The sequence below is a fragment of the Rhineura floridana genome, chromosome 8, assembly GCF_030035675.1.
Source record: "Rhineura floridana isolate rRhiFlo1 chromosome 8, rRhiFlo1.hap2, whole genome shotgun sequence".
Classification (NCBI taxonomy): domain Eukaryota; kingdom Metazoa; phylum Chordata; class Lepidosauria; order Squamata; family Rhineuridae; genus Rhineura; species Rhineura floridana.
This window is the reverse complement of record NC_084487.1, coordinates 26,086,426-26,109,554: the sequence shown is the minus strand read 5'-3', so window position 1 is coordinate 26,109,554 and position 23,129 is coordinate 26,086,426. Positions and strand designations below refer to the sequence as shown.

Below are 23,129 nucleotides of genomic sequence, written 5' to 3'. Positions count from 1 at the left end.
TGCATAGGATTACATCCACAGGCACCAGTTGGATAGCACCTGAGTAATCACTAATGACACAACCATTACTGGGGGGGGGGGGGGTCATTCCTATAAATTCAATAGATTCACCTTTAAATGTGAACTGAATCAAATTTCTCCCCTATCCCTACATACGGGTTCATTTATAGGTAGAAAATAGGAAACTAGGCAATCTTTATGTTAGCAATGGAGGATATTACTTTTTAGGTGGCGTGCCAGGTTAAAATGTCAATAGAAGCCAAACTGTGTAACTTTAATTAGTAGTTGAAGGGTAAGTTCACTCACAGAACAAAGTCCTATCTTTGGGTAGTGTAAAATTTTCTTCGGGTTTAGAATACCACTGTTCAACGGCTAAATTACAAGTCACACAAAGTATTTTGTGATCTATATTTTTCTTGCCTAATAAAGATATTGCTCTAATATGTGTTTTGATTTTTTTATTGTTGTTATGTCAGTGCTGCTTTTTGTAGGAATATTCATCTCTCTCTTTAAAAAGAAAAGAAAAAAGTGGTAAAACCAGGAGTGCTGAACCATTTCCCTGTAGCAATATTTTGTGAACCATTTTATTTTCAATTTTTAAAATATTTTCAAGAAAGGTCATAGTCTGTCCTCCTGTCTTGTGTATCTGTGGGGTGGGAGTTGGGGTTTCTGGAAAAAAAACCCAATTAGTCTAACCTCCCCATTGCCATTGTAGTATTCCGTTCCATGTAAACAGGATATGACATGATTGCTATAGAGTCAGGGGTATTCTGCACACAATGCTACAGGGAAAAGACTAGACTTCTTAACATTTTCTGAATAAGCTTTAACTAATTTACCCTGACTTGAGTTCTCATAGGGAACAACCTCCTTCATTAGATGTGCGAAATATGCTAGCAAGGTAATAGATGTACATGTGCTAAAGTACACTGAAAGATAAACCAAATTAACAAAAGGCAATGAAAGTACTAACAATTACAGGAGAACAAAGTATACCATGATTACTAAAACACTAAACATTTATTTTGCAATGGGAATATGTTGTATTATTTTGTGGTGCTCTTGTAACTTTGCTGTGGATGTAAAAAACGGAAAGTGCCTCATGTGGGATGAATTGTCTCTCCAAACATGGTTTTGGAAGGCATTCATCCCCACCCACTGATTGTTACACACTGGACCAGAAGGACACATATTCTTTTCCTGCTGTTTCCAGGAGTACATCTGATGGAATTCTGATAATACAGCAAAGGTTGCAGCATTTGTGGTGAGACCATGACAAGCCTGAGTTGTGTCTGATGGTTTTTCTCTAAGAAGCTTGGAAGGAGTCACTTTCCTTGAATTAGCTTTTCCCCTTCTGATATAATATAATTTGCTGCTGAATGTTCACTGAATATTGATGTACATATTTACATAATTTATATCCTGGACCTCCAGCATAAACTTAGTTTAGTTTATTGACTTCCCAGGAGGATTGCTCCGCCTGTGACTGCCTCTGAGACGAGCTCCCGTCTCAGAGGAAGCTTTTTCAGTTTTAAAACCAGTCAGAAGAATTTTTTGACTGGTAAAATCTTTCTCCCAGGCAAGGGAGAAACGAAGAGATCACCCACAGAAGCTTCGTTGTGTTTGTTGGGGACTGGAATTCATCAGGATCGCCTATGAACGAAGGTGTAGCCAGCAGCGTCGGACGGAGTCAGAGAATTCAAGCAAGCTCAAACTGACTAAGCGAGATTTTTTTTTCTTTAAAGAAAAACGGATTTGAACAGGCAAGCATCCTTCTGTCTACTCTTATCATTCTTATCATTGTTACAGTAAAAGAGATTTGTTAAAGAATCAGCAACAAAGAATCCCTGGGTGAGTTATACCTTTCTCTTTTATACACGGAATTAAGGAGGAAGAAAATCGAAATAGCTTATCTTTGTTTTTATTGCAAAAAGCTGGCATGGAATTGAGCATTATAAAGATACAAACGGATGAGGGGCATCTAATCTGTGGTGGAAAATTTGATTAATATGAACATTTGAGTACTATATGTCTGGGACTATTTTTTCTGGTCTACTTTATTTTGACGAATCTGCTTATTCTTTATGCCACTAACTATTTTGATGCTGTGAACTAAATTTGTTTTGCACTCTTGGTAACATAAGAGATAAGGCAGTTTGTGCTGTCTAGAAGATGATGTCAACAGGCTTGGAATATTAACTCCTTTGTTGCTGGAAAAAGAAATAAATTGCTCTTTACTTGGGAATAGTGGCTATATTGGAAATTGAAGGGTTTTTTTTCCCCGGTCTTAAGAATGACAAGAAAGTGGCCGAGACCCTGGATGTACAGGAAGGGGTTCTCTCTCTAAATATGTTTCAGAAAATAATGGATGAGATTAAGATAACGAAACAAGAATTGAGACAGGGCAGACAAGAGATGAAAATTGAATTTGGCAAAATGAAACAGGAGCTGAAAGAAATAAAGGATTCTGTGAGAAAAGAAGATATAACTGGACAAGCAACAGAAGATGAAAGAAAAATTAAAGAGAAGGTGCAAGTCCTGGAGATTGGAATAGATATATCAAATGTGGAATTGGAAAAAGATTTGGATTTTATGGCTGTGATGGATCCTAGTGACAAAGATTATTGTTTGGAATTCAGCGCTGTCTCTGAAGGAATTGGTGAAGATATCAGAGATAAATTTATCAATGTTTCAAAAAATTTTCTGACTGGAATGATCTGATGGTACCTGAAATAGAGAAAGTTTATAGAATTAATTCCAGATATGTGACAATGGAAAAACTCTCAAGAGATGTGCTAGTGCATTCCGTAAAAAAGAGGAACAGAGATATGACTTTACAACAATATTTCAGTAACACAGTCAGAATTGATGGCAAGGAAATATTTGTGATGAAGGAAATTCCTATCAGACTCTTACTATATGACTATGACAGCAGGATTATGTGTGCAAGGATGGATGATGAAAGATGGAACTAACACTGATAATGGAAGAATAGCTGTTGAAATTACTGGATTTACTAGACTTGAACAGATGGATTAATTGACATGCCTATTTGGAGAAAAATCGATAGATATATTCCTCAAGGACTGGAAATCTCTCTTTGACTTTTTGTGGAAAGAATAAAATGAAATGATGTTAATGAGATTTAATGATTAATCAAGATAACTACTGGAGGAAAGTGATTCTGTAATATATTAAGGGACAGGTTTGTTATATACTATAGACCTATAGCTGATTTACGACAAATCGGAAGTCAATATTTTTTTTATTGTATTAGTTATTAATTTGTTTTTTCTTTTTTGTTTTGTTTTGTTTTTGAAATATTGAATAAAAAATTATGACAAAAAAAACCTTAGTTTAGTTTATTCAGTTTATGAACATAAAAAGACCCCTGCTGGATCAGGCCAAAGGCTCATCTATTCCAGCATCCTATTCTTGCAGCAGCCAACCAGATACCTGATCCAGCTGATTGCATTCTTTGCAGTTATCTTCACAGTGGAAGATATAGGGCAGATCCACGTACCTGAACTGACTTTTATAGGAAGGGAGTCTGAGGAACTAAAGCAAATAGTACTGACAAGAGACTACGTTCTAGGCCTAATAGACAAAATAAAAATTATTGGGTCCAGGAGGCATCCACCTAAGAGTTCTCAAAGAACTCAAATATAAGATTGCTGATCTTCTAACAAAAAGATGTAACTTGTCCTTAAGATCTGCCTCCATATCAGAGGACTGGGAAACAGCCAATGTAATACTAATTTTAAAAAAGAGATCCGGGGGGGGGGGAGTTGGATCCTGGAAATTATACCAGTTAGCTAAATGTCTGTTTCCGGAAAACTGGTAAGAAGCATTGTTAAAGATAAAATAACCAAGCATATAGAAGAACACGCCTTGCTGAATCAGAATCAGCATGGCTTCTGCAAGGGCAAGTCCTATGTCACTAACTTATTAGAGTTCTTTGAGAATAAGTCAATCTGCATATAGATAGAGGTTATCCTATGGGTGGATGGAGCAACAGATGTGACTCTTGTCTTTTTAGAGTAAGCTACATTCCAGCCACAGAAAAGCCCAACGTTTCTAAAATGCACACACACACACCCTAGTCTATGCGGTAAGCACAAGGTATTATTACAGTTCAAGGATACATTACTGCCAGGCAAAAGCCCTCTGAGGAAGATGCAGGTGAGTGGGTGCCAGCGAGGAACATGGACTGGGAGAGTCCCAAGGGCTAGATAGAAAGGAGTGGAAAGCTGCATTTGACCTGGGTGCAAGAGATTCCTCACCCCTAGTCTATAGGAATTGATTGATAGTGTTTTCATAATGGTTCAGTTACCATTGTTTTTAAACCTGAAGGTTTACTTTGATATCTTCTTCTTTTGTCTGTACAGGATATGGAAGCTGGAGTGAACTAGCTAAAGCTCTGGGAAACCAAGATAGCCCTGTAGCAGATCCAAGCCTTCAGTTTTATCTGCCTCAGAAACCAGAAAATCTGGTAAGGAGATGTTATATTAAGCACTTCAGATTAAAAAGATTCTTCACAGGAATTAAAATATCAAAGAAATTCAAGTCTCAGGCATGTGAAAAGAAATAGGGTTTTAAATTTTTCCATTGAGTTTTCCATTGAGATGTACAGAATGTGTGTTACTGTTTACACACTTGACTTGGGGATAAAAATTAGATCCTGAATTGTTACACAAAGATGTGACTAACAATATGCATTGTTTTTATACTAAACATCTTAAGCCCAACACACCTCAGACACCAATTATACCGATTACTGTCTTGGATCCAATTACAGTTGCAGAGGGCACCCTTTTAATAATAACAGATAATTATCAGGTAGTAGCAGCAGCAACAACAAAGAGAGACATCCTCTGTGGCTGCCCATCCACCGCTCCCCAATTACAATAGAAACTCTCTGCCATTGTTGACTCACCAAAGTCCAAGTCTGAGCACTTTTCAGAAGCATAAGACACGCCTTTATGGATTCAATTTATATTTATTTTATTATTAATTTTATTTAACAATATCTATAAATCACTTGATTGTAGAAAACCTCCAAGCAGTTTACAAAAAAACATTTAAATTATCAATAAAAACAGTTGAAAACAAGTAATTAAAAATATTTGGGCGATCACACTGAGTCTGAAAAGATGGAGAAATCTTAATAAATTTAAATATGATGAATTTTTATACTATTTTGTGGGAAGTTTGTTTTTATTTTTAGTAGGGGCAGGCTGTATAACAAAATGAATAATCCCATTCCTAATCTCTTTCTCTTCTAACCCACTCCGCTGCCAGTAAATGTGGTAAACATGAAAGAGAAAATGGACACTTGGTTTAGCAACTGGTGAGCTAGGCAGCTCCTTTCAGTGTTGGATTTGGCCCAAGAGCTGTCAGCTGTGGAGGCAAAGGGGCTAGATTCAAAATCTTTATTCTCTTTTAGAGTACCAGTCAAAGGAGAATAAACAGGATTCAGCAGCTTGACTTACCTCTCAGTATTTTCCTAGAAGACAGGTGGAGTGTTCATCTTATTTTTTTTATTTATAATTTCTGTTTATTTATTAGATTTATATCCCGCCCTTCCTCCCAGTAGGAGCCCAGTAATCTTGTAGTCTAGATTACTGTGTCCACTTCTGGGTGACACATTTTAAAGAGGGCATTAACCAACTAGCATGTACCAAAGAGACAACCAAGATGGTGAGGGTCTGAAAACCAAGTTATAAAAGAAATGGTTGAAAGATCATAGCATGTTTAAACCTAAAGAAGAGATTTAGGGGAGACATCCTAGTTGTCTTCAAATATCTGAAGAGCTGTCACGCAGAAGATGGTACACTCGTCTGTTGCTCCACAGGGCAGGACTAGACAAATAGGTAAAAATGGCAAGGAAGCATATTTCCGCTAAGCATTCTTAACGGTAACAGTTGTCTGACAATGGAACAGACTGCCTCGTGAGGTGGTGGCTCAACTTTGCTAGAGGTAGTTTTAAAGATAGGTTAAGCAGCCATCTATTGGGCAGAGTCTGCCTGTTTGCTATTGGGCCAATTGAAGGTATTGTACTGAAGGATTGCCTTCTCTATTACTGAGCAATCCAGGCTTTAAGATGTGCAGGGAAGGTCCTGCTCATTGTTCCATCTGCAGCTGCAGTCTGTCATGCAACTGCATGGAGCAGGACCTTTTCTGTTGTGGCACCCCAGTTGTGGAACTCCCTCCTCATGGACATATGGTTGCGGCCTATGTTGTCTTCATGCATCAGATAAACCATTTGAAATGGTTGATGTGAGAAGAAAGTTGCTGATGGATTTCCTTGTGATTGTTTTTATTTCTGTTTTTGTTTATATTGTTGGATTTTTAAATTTTAATTTATAAATTTATTTCAAGAATAAACAATAAACAACAAATACAGGCTATATAAAAAGGGGGTCATACATACAAGTTAAGGCACAAAGAAAATGCCATACTTGGAAAACAGGAAGACGAAATAACCAAATTTCATTACATAGAATTACACCATAAGTTAGCATGAGATGTTGGGCACTTAATACTATTAGAAGAGGAACTAATAAAGGAAATAAAAAGGAACCTGGCCTTTGCAAAAGCAGTAGGTTTGGCCTGACCTTTTTGCTAGATGTACAGAATGAGTCAACTTTTCCACCAATGCTAAGCACCAAACATGCGAGTACCAATTTCCAAGAGAGAAAGTGGTAGAAGGCTTCCACCCTGAGGCTATTGTTAGATGTGCTGCCACTAATAGGTAAATAATAAGTTCTTTATAAAGCAGACAAGGGCCAGTAAAAACTGAGAGTATAGCTATGGCAGGATTTAGGAACAATTTGCCCTGTAATTTTAGAGATATGGTTAAACAGAAGAAGTCAAAACTCAGAAACAAAACAGCAGGACCACTACATATGGATATATGTTCTCTTTTCATTGCATCTCCTCCATCAATTGGGATTCATATAGCTAAGTTAATCGGAGTTAGATGCCATTGGTGTGTGATTTTTAAGGTTGCCTTTCTCATAGAAGCTGAGACTGTCTTAAATGGTACCATATCCAAAAGGAGGACCACGCTGAATCAGCAAGTGGTTTCCCTGTATCAGTTTCCCATAGTAAATGGAGACCTTGAAGGGTCCAAATGTAACATCTAGAAGAATGCGGAACAGGGCTGAAGTAACCCTTTTCCCCTGCCAAACACTCTTCAAAAGGTGTTGATGGCTGGGAAAGATCATACCTGGCACACAGCATCTTAGCATTGCCTTCGAGGGTCTCAAAATACCAACAAAAGCTGTTCAGGAGACTTGGCCTTCCACTCCTCAGTAAGATCTCTTAGACACACCACTCCTGCTTCTTTCCACACCTGAAATTGCAAAAAACATTCTGGTTTAAGGAACCCTGGATGATCTAAATACAGGTAAAGGAGAGCAGGCAAAGGAGCCAAAGACTTTTGCCATCTCCTCTCCACTGTCAGTGTGGTGAGATGAAAGAGGTTGGCCAGTTCCTTGAGAAACAAGAGAGGGGGCAAAAGGAAGTGCCTGCAATCTAGGTTCAGATCAAAGATATCCCATCATAACCCACAGAATCGATCTATCAGCTTTAATCAGTGGCAACAGTTGTCTAAGCTGACAAGCTTCCCACTAAAAACATAAACTAGGGAGAACTAAGCCACCCACTTTAGAACCTTTTTACTAATCTGCAACCACTGCCCTTTATAGCCAAAAGCTCTTGATGTATCTCTACCAGTGTTGCAGTAAAGGGAGTGAGATCATAGCCGGGAGTGCCTGAAAGCCTAGGTAAAAACATAATTTTAAGAGCTGCAATATAGCCGAACCACGTAACAGAGAGATGCTGCCAGGACATAATACCTTGTTTCATACACTTCCATAAGGGGTCATAATTATGTTGCTGTAGTTCGGCTAATCTGTAGTTATGAGCACTCCTAAATACTTGAAGCAAGAAGTCTGCAAAGAAAGATAGGCCAATTTAGCTAGATTCCTGCTCAGTCCAAGAGATATTAATGCACATAAATTGTGACTTAGAAAAAATTACCTCCAAGCCTGCAACTAGTTGAAAAGAATCCATTTCTTTTTGCAGCTTAGGCAAAGCTTCATGAGCTCAGAAAGCATAATTAGTGTATCATCAGCAAATAAGCCATCATGTATATCAGTGGTTCCCAGCTTGGGGGCCATGATCCCCAGGGGGGCCACAAAGTAATCCAGAGGGGGCTGCGAACAGTAAAGAAATGAATTATTATTATTATTAAGTCTTCACTCCCTGGATGCTGTCTGCTCCCCATTGCTGCTGCAGGTGACATTTCCCCTTTGCTCCAAATGAGAGGGGAAGACTTTGCTGAAGCACCAAAGCATCTTTCAGGCATGCCGAGGGCAGACATCTGCCTATACCACATATGGCAGATGCCAAAGGAGGCTACCAGGAATAAGAGGGGATTACTATCCCAACTCCTCGCACTGCCACTGCTGCTTATGCCCTTGCTCAGAATGAGAGGAGAGAGCTTTTTGTGAAGCAAAAAGAAGCAAGACTGCAAAGAAAGGCTGCTTTCCCGCTTCCTCCCTGGCAGCCAACCTGCCTCCCTTTCTTGACTCTTACTTTGTTGCCACCTCCTTTTAAAAATTATTCTTATTTGCGAGGCCGCCCAGATCTTGCCTTCGGCCCCGACAGAACCAAGGAGCAGTGAGGAAGCTCAGGACTTGCTTGCCCCCATCTCTGAGGCTCCGTGTGTGTGTGCCAGTGTCCCGCCTTACTTCCACCTACATTCCGCCCCCCACCTCTATCTCCAAGAGCTCCCCCCCCACATGTCCAAATGCATACATGCCTACAGATGCTTGCAGGAGGGGGGGCAGGTGTGTTTGTGTGTGTATGTGCGCTGATCTGCTCCACTCTCATTCCCCAACTGCACACTAACCAAGTCATCAGTTCTGATGATCATCCCAAGGCCTAAAAGCAGTAAGCCCCCTCTTCAATCTATCCACCTTTTTGTCTTCACAATCTAACATCCCCACCACTACCACATGGCTGCTTCATGATGATGATGATGATGATTTTTTAAAGCTCAGATGCTTGGCTTAGGCTGGGGTCCACATACTGCAGCAGAAATGTATGTATGTATGTATGTATGTATGTATGTATGTATTTATTTATTTATTTATTTATTATTGCATTTATATCCCACCTTTCCTCCAAGTTGCTCAGGGTGGTGCACATGGTCCCTTCCCTTCCATTTTATCCTTACACCAACCCTGTGAGATAAGTCAGGCTGAGAGACTGTGTCTGGCCCAAGGTCACCCAATGGGCTTCATGGCTGGGTCTTAGTCCAACACTGTAACCCACTGGTGTTGGGAGCCAGGACTGTACATCTTCAGATTGTGTGTGGGAAGGAGGGGAATACCAATCTGATGTACTTTTGCATTAACAAAAGAAAGCAACACCTCCCTGTCTGCAGGGAGCTTTTTATGGAAAGGGATATTTGGAGATGTGATATTGCCTCACACCATTTTTTCAATTAACAGAGACTAAAATTACAATTTGCATGGGGGGGTGTCATGAAGTTTTTTGAGCTTACAAAGGGGGTCCCATACTCATAAAGGTTGGGAACCACTGATGTATATCAAGGATGGGCAGTCTTTTTTAAATCAAGGGCTGCATTCTCCCAGGGAAAAGTGGTCAGGAGCTACATATGGCAGTGTGCAGAGCCAAATCCAAAAGTGGGTGGGGGAAAAGCTAAAAGTGGTTAGGAACACCTTTTCTCTCTCCCCACCTCCTTCATTTTCTTATAAGATACACATGTGCGCATCATCCATCCATCCATGCGCACAAGCACACACCATCTATTCATCTTGTCTTCCATGCTTTTTAGCCAGGGCAAATCGAAGTGATCTTCTTCAGGAGTCACATCAGGAGACTCTCAGCAGCCCCGAACACCCTGGCATCTCTTCTATATTTACTTTGATCAAATGAGGGCTACATGTGGCCTGCAAGCCACCAGTTATCCACCTCTTTTATATCTATATCTATATCTGTATGTGTGTAATGGTCAGCCACAAAGAATATCTCCTTGTTCTTTCCTCTGTATAGATTCAGAACCGAGTTAACCAAAGAAGCCAAAGCAATAAGGCAGATTCTGCAACTCTGAATAACTCTGTCAACTCGAGGCCTGAGGTTAGTGTTCAGTAAAATGACTTGAAAAGAAATTGAATCCATTTAGCTAAGGTGCATTTCATACATTTATTCTAGGCTTATTCAGTAAATGTCCAAATTAATTGGAATTAAAACTCTTTGAAGGTTCGTTGATTAACTTTCTCTGGATTGTGCTCCCAACAAGAGCCTCAAGAATAATCAAGGAGATGCAACATGCAAGCAGCCTTTAAGCTGATTTTTGTGTTTTTTTGCAGGATTTTTAAGATAAGAGAGAATAAGTGCATTACAATAAAAATTGTAATACTTGTATAACATTCTTGGTTTCTTGATTTGGTGAGGTTGTATTCAGGGCTGGCTCCAGGCATGCGGGGGCCCTTGGGCATCAGCTTGCCCTGGACCCCCGGTGGGTGGGTGTGCGTGTATGCACGTGCACGTGGGCCCCCCGCACACACCCCACGGGCCCCCTACCTGTCTAGTCTTTACCATTGCCCTTAATGAAGATGGCGGCCATGGTTTCAGCTGCAGCTGCCATCTTCATTAAGGGCAATGCTAAAAAGCTGGCTGACAGGTAAGTGGGGGGGGGATCGCGGAAGGGGAGCAGAGAGCCCCTCAGGGGCCCCTCAGAGGCTCCTGAAGCTCCAGGGCCCTCGGGCCAGTGCCCAATCTGGCCGCCCTTTAGAACCGGCCCTGGTTGTATTGATAAAAGTTTGCAAACCTATGGCAAATACAATTCGAAATGGCATCTGGATTTGTTTCACCACCACCACCCATGTCAATTCATGTGAACCTCTGCAGAGATCCTTTGTAACCCAAGGGTTGTATTCAACTAACTTCTATTCAGAGAAGACCCACTGAAATGAACGGACATAACTTCGATTTTTTTAACTTCAGTGGGCCTACTGAGTAGGACTTACATTGATACCACCCCAAGAGTCTTCTCACCAGTTATATCAGCTAACCCATATTGTCTCTGGCATCTATTAATTTTTTGGGGGGGGGGTCAATTGCTGAGGCAAATCAGAGGATTATGAACTAGAGTCTCTTCTGTTTCCGTGTTGCTTTTTTGTCTCCCCAGGTTAATTTACTGTTGAAACTTTAGCAGTTTATGGATTAACTTAAGTAGGAGAAATCCATATTTCTTCACAAATTAATTACAGGAGGGGGCGATATTTGATGCTTTTTCTGTATTCTCCGCATCTGGCTTTTATTCCACTGTGATTCCTGTGGCTGTTAAACGGGTCCAGGAAGAGAATAGGGGATGGTTTTGTCTCTGCATATAGTGAAGTTAGGCTTTGTTTGAACAGAAGGTGTGTGTTTCTAGCAAACCTGAGCAATAAAAAGAGGTTTGTAACAATAAAGCATCTTTGATAGAAGAAAAGGGTTGGCATTCTCCCACTCCACATTCCCCCTAGCAGTTTCTCCCCACCCTACCTGGAGATGCTGGGGATTTGAACTTGGAACCTTCTGCATGCAAAGCAGATGCTCCACCACTGCGTTATGGCCCTTTCCCAGTGGAAAACTGGGACAGAGAGTGACCTTAAAGTCTAGTGCCACTTCACCCATGGGGGTTGCAGCAGATTCCCATATGCGTGGCAGCTGTTCTTCTCCATTCATCCTGGCCATGGTTCTGCAAAGCAAAAATGCTCGTTAGTATTTGATCAGCAGTGGCAATGGTTGCAATGGAATGCATGTCCTTTCCCAAATGGAGAGCTTACCTCCATGTGCAGAGTGCCCTCCTCCACATGTAGGGGAGACACTGCTCTGCTTCCCACTGTTGGGAGATGAAGACTGCTAAAGCAATACAGCTCAGACAAGATAGGGCCCCTCCAGAAGTCCTTATTATTGTACATTCATGATGATTTGTGCTCATTCTGCTATTGGGGTTATCATTCTCATTCCTATTTTCAATACTATTTGCACCTGCAAGAATTTTGGGGCAGTCACACAGCTTTATTTCCAGTAGTGTATATTCCATAACTTCCTGCTGAAATCCCGTAACTTTTTATACCAGAAATGTTCTGGTTTATTTTTGTCCTGCTTTCATTGTTCCATAGCCCCTCCAGACAGCAAAAATGTGATAGCATTGGCGAAGCACCACAGAACGAACTAATGCAATATTATTGTGTCAAGAACATGTTTCAGAATATACCCACAATAAAACACCAGTCTGGAGGGGCCCACAGTATTCACACATAACAAAAGGGGTGGAGAAACACATGGGAGGCATTTGCAGCTGTAATCTTTTGTATCAAGTGTTTCTCCTTTCTTTGCTTACTTTTGTGAGGCATCATCCATGCATCTCAGTTGTTGGAGTGGGGTGGAGTTTTAGTTGTTTGTATCTGGAGTCCTGAGGTGAGGTACATGCAGGGCCGGCGCCAGGCATGACTGGGCCCTTTGGCATCAACCAAGATGGTGGCAGGGGCAGTAGCCCCTTAGGGAAGCTTCCGCCGCCATTTTGGTTGATGTCAGGCATGTGCGCACAGAATTCACAACAATGGGAGAGGTAGTTGGGGCATGCATGTGGGCTTATTGAAGCCCTCATGGTCTGTATGGGGAGGTTGCCTAGGAGCTCCCTCTCTGTGATCTGCAGCAGGGTCCAGTGTCAATGCTGCCATGGATCATGGAACGGGAGCACTACTCTCCCACCCGAAGGAGGGGCCCCTCTGGGCTGCAGGGGCCATCAGCCAGAGCCCGACCTGGCTGCCCTCTGGCACCGACCCTAGGTATCTGTTAGGCTTCCAGTTAGAGAAGTGTTTGCAGTGTGCTCCAGTTCCTAGGAGGGTTATGGAGGCAGGTTGTTTTGTGCAAAGTGCCTAGAGATGTGAAAGCCTGGAAAAATATGGAGTGGAAGACTTTCCCCCTCAAAGCTTTTGCTTTGTTTTATTTCCCTGAAAACTTAGGAAAATTGAAAAAAATTGGAGTATGAAATATTTTGTTAGAATGATGAATAAAACCAGAGCTTGGAAAAGTTACTTTTTTGAACTACAACTCCCATCAGCCCCAGCCAGCATGGCCACTGGACTGGGCTGATGGGAGTTGTAGTTCAAAAAAGTAACTTTTCCAAGCTCTGAATAAAACATTTAAGACAATGCGTTCATATATTTACTCTCCCCATTGATTTCAAAAGCCAACAGAAATACTTTTAAGTAAGACTATGTACAGTTATAGATCTTAAGTAAGACTATGTAGTTATAGATCATTAAAATTCCTGCGTACTGAGAAGCAAGGCCTGAGTTGTACACTGAGAGTACAACTTTCAAATGGAAGAGCAAGATGCATTTCTGCCTGTAGGGGGCACTGCCATTGACACAAAAGAAAGAAGAAGGATTCAGTGCCTTCTGGTGAACGTCCTCTTGTTGGCAGTTGATGGATCTGTTTCAGTCCTCATGACTAGGCCTCCAAGGACTGCCAGTGGGAGAAAGTACAGAACAACACAAAAAAGCAGAAACTGATAGTGATAGAGAAAATGAGACTGATTAAATTTAATGTAATATTCTCTGAGCCTTGGTTCCCCTGCCCCCCCTTTTCCTTAGCTCTTTCAGTGGAAACGAGTGCTTTATGTCCGCTTGACACTGTACGTAGAGGATTGGAGGACACACAATAATTCTCAGAATACATAATAATTTTCTTTGTTTTAGATGTTTTAGATGTTCTATTGCTTGTGTGTTTGCCACCTTGGGCTTCTTTGCAAAGAAGGGCAGGATATAAATTTAATAAATAAATAAGTAAATAAATATAACTGATGGTTTCTTCAGCTTTTATTGATTTTTAACATGCTCCTCATAAACTGGCAAAACCAAAGATATGCTAGGTTCTTTGTCGTTCAGCAGCTTGTAGCTCAATTTATAACATTTTTTAAAAGTAAATTAAATTTGTGATTATTGTCTGAATAAACTACTTTTAATATATCAAATATGAACATTTTATGGGCAAATCAAGTTACACATAATAGTCTTTGTTTACCTAAAGTAACACATTTTTGCATATTTTTATTTTTCCCAAAATTTCTGGGTTTTTTTGGGCAGGGCCGGTTCTAAAGGGCAGCCAGGTGGGGCACTGGTCGAGGGCCCCTTGGGCTACAGGGGCCCCTGAAGGGGCCTTCTGCTCCCCTTTCACAATACGTGGCAGGATTGCTGCCACAGATCGTACAGCGAGAGCTTTGGGGCTCCACCATTCCCTTTCTTAACCTATCTTGTTCTGTGGTTGCACACACAGGGCTGCCATCAACCAAGATGGCGGCAGATGCTTCAGCCTCTTAGGGAAACCTCAGTTGCCATCTTGGTTAAGGGCAGTTCTGCGTGCGCAGCCACAAAACACAGGAAAGGTAGGCAGAGCAGTGAATGGGTGGGCGATGCTATCTGTGGCAGCGATTCTGCCGCGGATTGCGGAAGGGGAGTGCTACTCCCCCACCCTAAAGAGGGACCCCTCTGGGCCATGGGACCCTTGGCCAGGGCCCAACCTTGCTGCCCTTTACCGCAGTTGTATCTTGTCATGACAGCTATGTAGTTTGCATTCAGCCAGGATAATGCAGCATCTTACCAGATCCTATAACCCCTCAGCTGACAGATCTTCAATATAGGATTGCAATTCTTGCAGAATTTTGAAGAAAAGCAATAATTCAGTACAGCTTTTTAACTATGTCACTCACAAAGCAGGACTGCCTGTACAATTTTGTTATCCTAAATATCAATAAGGAGAGTTTTGTCACTTATTTTTGATAGGTGTGTACAGCAGTGACAGAAGCCATAGCCTGATCTTAAATATTATTTTGATAAGTCCTGGGCATTTTCTGCAATGTCACACCACCACCAAGGGTTCTGAAAGGAAATGTTCATCTCCTGAGGCAGGGGTAGGGAGCCAGGGGCCAAATGCAGCTCTCCAAGCTTCTCTATCTGGCCCTTAGAACCCTCCCCAACCACACCCCCTGTTGACCATGGTTCCTTGACCCCATATTTTTTCCCTACTAGAATGTGTCCTTGACAATGTCTCCTACTTTCCATGTAGAGTTACTAGGTCTCCGGTTTTTGGCCGGAGTCTCTGGGTTTTTTGGGGGCCCTCCGGCTCTCCAGCTAGCACCCCTTAACCTCCGGACTCTCAGCTTCAATTTAAAATTAAGTTTCTAGGTGGTCTGGTTCCCAAGATATACACCAAAACGTCAGCCACCCCCCTGCGACTGTTTAATCTATTTAACTGATACGACGCTGCAGTTGGTTCCTAGTTCCCAGTTCCTTATTTGCTTGAAGGTTCAAAACACTAAAAAAGAAGAGGACAACTACAGCAACTTCAAACCAAACTTAACATGTCTCTGAACCCCAAAATATATGTTGGGGTACCCTGTATGATATATCACTGTGATCGGGGGACTCTCCCCATCAAGAATAACAATACATTTATGCAATCAAAATCATAAGGCTTCTGATATTATCATAAATACATAATGATGTCATAAAATCATAAAAAATAAGTAACTGGGGGTGCCCACCCCAAACTCTGCTCTGGAACAGGACACATCATATACCCCAGGAAAGGGGAGGGTGTCCTCTACAAGATGCCACTGCGTCCCGCCTGGCCCAGAGCTTCTGCTGGGTGCAGGGCATGGAGGAGGGCATCTATGCAAAATCAAAATGGACAAAAACATGTAGAAAAAAATAAGTAACGGGGTGCCCACCCCAAAATCTGCTCTGGGCCAGGACAAATCATATACCCCAGGAAAGGGGAGGGTGTCCTCTACGAGATGCCACTGCGTCCCACCTGGACCAGAGCTTCTGCTGGGCGCAAGGCACAGAAGAGGGCATCTATACAAAATCAAAGCAGAAAAAGACATACAGGAAAAATAAGTAATTGGGGGTGCCCACTCCAAAATCTGCTCTGGGCCAGGACATATCATACACCCCATGAAAGGGGAGGGTGTCCTCTATGAGATGCCACTGCATCCCACCCGGCCCAGAGCTTCTGCTGGGCGCAGGGGAAGAATGAGGGCATCTATGCAGACAGAAAGGGTATAGAATCTTCTCACTCTTACTCATTTCTCAGACCTCTTTCTGAAGTGAAGGGTCAAATCTGTAAAGAAGTTTGGAGCAGCCACATTAAAAGATAAGGGCAGGGCATTCCAGGCAGGGGGTTGCCAACCCTGCTTGGATATGGATGTCTTTGCAGAGGATCCCTAGTCAAGCTTTACCAACAGCACAATCCAAACTATATCTACTCAGAAGTAAGTCCTGTTGAGTTCTATGGGGCCTTAGTCCCTTAGTACGTGTGTTTAGAATTGCAGCCTTCAGGGGCATCCATCTTTACTCCCGAATGCTCCCATCTAACATCTCCACAACACTAGGCTCCTTTCTTCCTACAGTGACCTTCTGGTGACTGGCCTGGCCTGAAGGCCCTTAAACCCTTCTTGCCGAAAGCAAGTAGGCTAGATTAAATGTTCCCTACCCAGACTCCATCTTTTAGCTAAGATGTCTAGCTTAATTTCCAGTCAGATATTTTTTTAAATTGTACGCTCCAAGCAACTGTGATTGATGCTTAATGTACCATGCTTAATGATATCACTCTGGCCCACCCCATGACATCACTCTGGCCCGCCCCATGACATCACTCTGGCCCGCCCCTAAAATCTCAGGTTTTGGGATGCTTCTATCCTGGCAACCCTATTCCCATGATAAAGAAAATGTGTGTGTGTGTGTGTGTGTGTGTAAAAGTTACAATTTACATATATTGCTCTGCCCATTTTTGCCTCTGGCCCCACCCACCACTGGCATTTGGCCCCCCAAAAGTTGCCCAACTTGCCAAAAGTTCTGAGTAAAAAGTTCCTCACTGCTGCCCTAAGATGTGAAGGGAATTGAATTGCCATATTTATTTATTGTTCAGGAAAGCATGCAAATTCAGGACATTACCGGCAGATGTGGATAAACTGCAAATCTTAAGTATATTCTTAAATGCTGTCCTGAGCTAGGATTTGAAACTTGAATACTTCTTTCTTGCTCCCTCTCCAGCGGGACCCTGGATGGTACTGAAAAGTATACCATTTGCTTGTTAGAACATGAAGTACCTGCAAGGGCTACTGACATCTCTGCCTCTTTTTTACCTCCTGGTCCTGACTTGCTGCTCCTGGGAATAGAAAAGGTCTTTGTTGCTGAAATTTCTTAAAAATTTTCACAAATGCACTGTTTTGCATTGATGTCATGACTATCAAGTGACTGTAGTCAATGGAAATTTATCTAGAGGAGAAGCTTGGATGCTCAATGGGGAAACACAAGCTATAAACATAGCTTAAAAATGTCTTAAGCAGCAGCACAATGTCTCCATTCTTCTCTGGCTCAAACCTCCTTTTTGTCTACTTTATCTTAACCCGCATTTGCACATTCTTCAGAATGTGTGTAGCTGATTTGCCCCAAAGATACTGAACTGTCAAACAATAAAAAATGGAGCAAAACTTTGTTTCCTTTATTCCTAGCAGTTACAGACCTCTCTTCAATAAGTTATGAGGGCTGCTTTAGAGGATGCATTTCTCCATTTGAGTTTTGCAGAATGGTGACCAGAGAAAAAGCTGATCCCTTGGGCAAAGGCAAAGTGGTGCCCTTCTTATGTTGCTGGGCTCTAATTCCCATCAGCATGGCCAGTGGTCAGGTATGATGGAGCTGAAGTCCAAAAATACCTGGAGGACACTTCATTGGCTACACCCATCATAGAGCATTTTAAAGCAACCAAGTTGCCTTGCTGAAGCTGCGTAGTTCTGGGTGTAGTCAGTGCCTCCAAGAATAACCACTTGGGATCTTATGTGCACTGCCTTGAGATTCCCAAGAGCAAAAGCACAGGGCATAATTGTAATAAACTTTGTATTGTGGGAATGGTTGCACCAGATGTATGAATGAGAGAGTTCCTGGAATTTTGACATGCATCTGAAAACTCATTTTTCAAAATCCATTTTTTGCTACTTCCTTCTATGTTTTTTTCAAAATGTTGAGTAAAGAAATTGTCCCTGGTTGCCTTCTTTCCCAGGCTCTTTGTTTCCCCTCCCCATTCCTTTGTGTTTCAGCAACATTTGCCCCCCTGATCTTTTCCTTGTCCTTAGCTCTCTTTTTTTGAGGAACACGTCTGGCAGAAATAAGAACTTGCTGTGTGGAAAGAGATTACTTTGCAGATGAGATTACAGTTTGTTCTGTTTGTTTTGCAAACCTACCTGTTCCTATAAAGCTGTTTATCAAGAAAGGGTTGAGGGGTAGGGTCTGATAACCTAGAATTCCATTCTAAAATAAATAGAGATGTCTACACCTCCAGTTTGCATGTCTAGTAATTCAAGTTGACCAGCACTTTAGATACAGTAAGTGCAAATAGGGATGTAAAAAGGCACCGTTTTCCATTCTGCCCTGTATTTGTCACATGCAGCACTGTTTTTGTTGTGCCGCAGTTCATCTTCCACCAAAAACAGTGTTATTTGCTTTGTTGACCACTGTGGTGAAATTATGTAACTTAGTAATTAGTTACATAAATTATAATATTACATTATTCCACCCTGTTCATTTCAATGCAAAGGAAACACAATGCAAATGGTGGGGGGGAGGAACATAACCAATTTTCCTTTGCAAACGGCAAGCAACAGCAACGGTGAATACCGATGGTATTCACTAGATTGATTTCTGTTGCAGACATGGAATGAATGTGAACATCGGGAATTTCTACTCCTGTTTCCATTTTCATCAGAATTCTCCAACATCCCTACATACAAAGTGCAGCACCTGACTGTCAATTTACCTGCTGAGTAAGCTTTTAAATTAGGGCTACTGTCCTGTACTCATCTAGAATAGTCACTAGATCCAAATAGGGCTCACTAAACTCTTAGACAAGATAGAGCTATACAAAGCTGTCAAGTTAAAAGCCTAATTCATGTCAAGTTAAAGGCAGCCAATCCATGTTAGTATTCCTGTATAAAGTAGTGTTTTCAAACACCTCTATGCTTTCCTGGGAAGTGCTTGGATCCCTCCTACAAAATAATGACAGTCTGGAGGCACCCCAAGTTTCAGATTACATAGAACCCTTGCTAGGGCTTTTCTAGGGAGACTGTGCCTGGGTGCTCAAAATGGCAGCATACAACAACCTTTGCTTGTATTCACTGACTATAGCAGCAATATTCACTCCATGGTGATCTCTTCCAGTTAAAAATACAACAATGTTATTTTTAAAATATTTAGCTGAAAGAAAGCAGAGCTGCAGCCTAGGAGGTTTCTGCATTGTTTCCTATGGGGAATGGGGAAAACAAGAGGGATAGAATTTCAGGCCCAAACAGATGTAAAACCTCCACTCTGTTTTCACACAGGCAGAAGTGATTTCACAAACACACGTGAGCTGCCTTCATGTGCTTTCTGTAGAGCTTGAGAAATGTTATGTTCAGAATACTCCCAGTGCTTTCCAAAACTAAACATGGCTTCCTCTGATTAGATTCTGCCTGCCAGCCTGTGCTAGTTTAGGTTCAGCAAAGGAAAGGCTTTTCCGTTATCCTCTGGCTGTACAAAAAGTCCCTTGGGTATTAACGTTGCCAAACATGCTTATAGTAAACCTGCCACTTTATAGCATTAGCTGTATTCTCTTATAGACACAGACAAGCCTAACTGTAGACATGCTTTCCCAGGCTTTCCCTGACCCATAAGACTGGACCCTATTATTACCAAATTCTCATTTTTATAATACTGTTTTACTGACTTTTATGTTGCATCTCTGCTTTATTATACTCTTATTGTTTTTATGTTGTATTTCTGCATACCACTTAGAGATTTAATCAAAAAATATTAAGCAGTTTAGAAATGAATGAATGAATGAATGATCAATCTACTGTGGATCAAATTGACCTGCAGCAGAAATTAAGATCAAAGCGAAAGATCCATCTACATATTATACAACTCTCCTAACTGCTTGTTACGGGTCAGAGGCAAGCAACATGGTCAAAGAGAGGTCAACAGTCTGGTTCTGGAGTAGGCAGGCAAAAACAGGGACCCCACTAATAGTTACTCAGACTGTGAGGAATCAAGGCTGTAGCAGCAGTTGTGTAGAGCCAGCTGGCCCTATTGGTTTCTCTGATCTGACTGGGATAGGGGGCTACAGTACCATCTCCGGCCATTATAGGTGTAGCAATGTAGCACAGTAAACATCAGGCCAATAACTCTCTCAGTTCAAGAGGTGCCCTGGGTGATGCACAGAGTAAGGCACCTGGACTGTGCTTGTTGAGTTTTCTGGAGCCTTATGCCATCCTGCTCCATTCACATCAGTGGGCAGTGCTGGCCAAGGACTGGTACAGGATATTGGGAAGATGTTTTGCAACATTGTGTGCTCTTTCCTAACCTCAGTTATTTATTAAATTTATATCCCATCCTTCCTCCCCAAAGGAGCCCAGGGTGGCAAACAGGCAATAAAATAGTTTAAAAACCACAATAAAACACCTTTAAAAACAAAGCATCTTAAAAACATCTTAATCAATTCCAACACAGATGCAACCTGCAATTCCCACATGGATGCAGTCAGCATTACTGAGCTCAGTGGGGTCATGCGCTTGGGGATGTGTGATTGTTTACTCCTGCCATCACTTTAAGGCCATCACATCTCCAAGCAGGGCTGGGAGAGATCTCTGCCTGAAAGTCTGGAGAGCTGCTGCCAGTCAGTGTAGACGATACTGAGCTAGATGGTCTGACTCAGTAAAAAGTAAAAAAATTAAAAAAAGTAAAAAGTGGCTTCCTATGTTCTTTGAGGTTACTTTCACCCTGTTGCAGTTCTGATTATGGAATCTGTTTTGAATAAATTGAAGCTTCCGAGTAGTCTTCAAAGACAGCCCCACATAGAGTGCATTGCAGTAATCCAAATGCGAGGTGACTAGGGTATGGGTGATGATGGTCAGTCCAAGATACAGCCACAGCTGGCTCAACAAAACTGAGCAAAAGCCACCCTAGCCACCGCCGTTACATGATCTTCTAGCAGCAAGGTGGAACCAGGAGGACCCCCAGACGCACTCCTCCAAGGAGAGTGTAACCCCATCCAGAGTGGGCCAGCAACCCAAATCCTGGTTAGTATTTCTGCTCACCATCAACACTTCTGTCTTGTCCGTATTTAATTTCAACCCGTTCACCCACATCCAACCCATTACAGCCTAGATAGAGCCCATGATCTAGGACCTGCACAGCATCCTTGGGTTCTGAAGTGACCAGCTCACATTCTCAGATGACCGCTACCGACGGTTTCATATAGTTATTAAATATTTCTCTTAATGACTGACTTAGCCAGCCATGTTACTGCTCCTTTTCTCTCTCTTTTATAATGCATTTACAAAAGAGAAAAAAGGGGGGAAGCAATCAAAAGTTTTGTAAAAATGGGATTTTACTTGATTCTCAAATTCTTGCTTACATTTGACATTTGGTAGCAAAAATACCAGATATATCAGATATACTGTGTATCATATGACTGTGTGTTTCCTGTTAGGTAACTTCTGCAATTAAAATTTTATTATTTATTTATTTGATTTATATCCCGCCCTTCCTCCCAGTAGAAGCCCAGGGCAGCAAACGAAAGCACTAAAAACATTTTAAAACATCATAAAAACAGACTTTAAAATATATTAAAACAAAACATCTTTAAAAACATTTTTTAAAAAGCTTTTAAAACATCTTTAATTTTAGAACCTCTTTTCTCTTTGATGTATATGCCTCTCAGCCAAAAACAGCTTTGTTAGTTAACAAGTATGAATTTTTGCCTTCAAGGAGGTAACCATTTTTCTATAACTACCTCAGATGCCAGCTTCACAGGGAGGGGATGTACTCCTCTTCAACCTTCTGCAGGTCTAGACTCACTCTTGCCATGTAATTCTCTGGCCACCTAGATGTAAAGGAGTATGCATGCTATGTGGGCATTGAGAGCTATGAGTATAGGAGTGTCTCCTTGTGCTTCCATGTGTTTACAGCTCCAAGGCCAAGTCAATCTTCATGTCTTTGAGGACTGGTGTGGTAACTCTATTGAACATCTGAGGAGGAATCTCCATTTTCCACGGTATCCTCACGTGAGTATTCTTTCTCCTGGTGTCATGCTGTTGTGCCAAATGGAAAGCCCTCTTTTCTTATTAGGTTCTGTACCATTTACTAACTGACTGTGAGTCAGTGGAGGATGGTCCCGTTAAGGCAAATGGGGCACTGGCCCACCAACCTGTCTCTGACCTCAGCCAGCCCCCACATGCCTGCCTTTTCATTTACAACTACTTGGAGGTGGCTCCATCTGTCATTGGTTCTGGCTCTACCTAGGGTTGGCCTCCCTGCCTTCCACGCTACCAGTCTCAATGGGCGCCAGCCATCAATGTTATGAATAAATGATACTTGCCGTCCTGGGCTCCTGCTGGGAGGAAGGACGGGATATAAATCAAACAATTAATTAATACTTACTGCAACCCTGTACGCGTTTACCTAGGAGCAAGTTCCATTGAATTCATTGGGACTTTTGAGTAGACATGAATAGGATTGTGCCTTAAAGGACCACCATCCTTGTCAGTTTGTATTGTGGAAAATACCTGGCCACTGAAATTTATCTCCAGAGTATACATTCACTGCGAAGTTGAAACTTAAGATTCTTAAAGAAATTTACAGCTGGCAGTAGGCAGGCTTGTGGGGCTATAAAGTTCTGCTGATGCTACTTTTAGGACCAGCATTATGTGTCCCTACGTGCATGTTTGCTTCCCAAGTGGTCAGTCTTTATGTTGGTAAATAAAAGAGCCATATATTTCTGGTGCTCACAAAGAAACCTAAAACCTGTAAAAAGGCTGTCTCTGGAGTATTCCACCACTCCAGGAAAAAGGAAGCAGGAACCAACCATGCACTCTCCCTCAAGGCCTATCCTTGTTTCAGGGTACCTTTGGTCTTCATTCTTTGTTTCTGTGATCTCTGTTGTGCCTTCTCCCCATGAACATTTCTTTATTTTACTCCCACACAATTTTTTTTTACTTGATTTTCCTT

General features: G+C 41.7%; 1 protein-coding gene across 3 annotated transcripts in view; it reads left to right on the top strand.

Moving 5' to 3' along the window:
• Positions 1-23,129, top strand: part of B4GALNT3 (beta-1,4-N-acetyl-galactosaminyltransferase 3) — a 122,069-nt gene that overhangs the window by 68,497 nt on the left and 30,443 nt on the right. For 2 of the 3 annotated variants that reach the window (XM_061638659.1, XM_061638658.1), the window contains exons 2-4: positions 4,389-4,492; positions 10,090-10,173; positions 22,091-22,186. In XM_061638659.1, coding sequence (XP_061494643.1) covers positions 4,389-4,492; positions 10,090-10,173; positions 22,091-22,186 — 284 coding nt within the window. The remainder of the gene's footprint in view (positions 1-4,388; positions 4,493-10,089; positions 10,174-22,090; positions 22,187-23,129) is intronic. The other variant, XM_061638660.1, reaches the window with a different exon arrangement.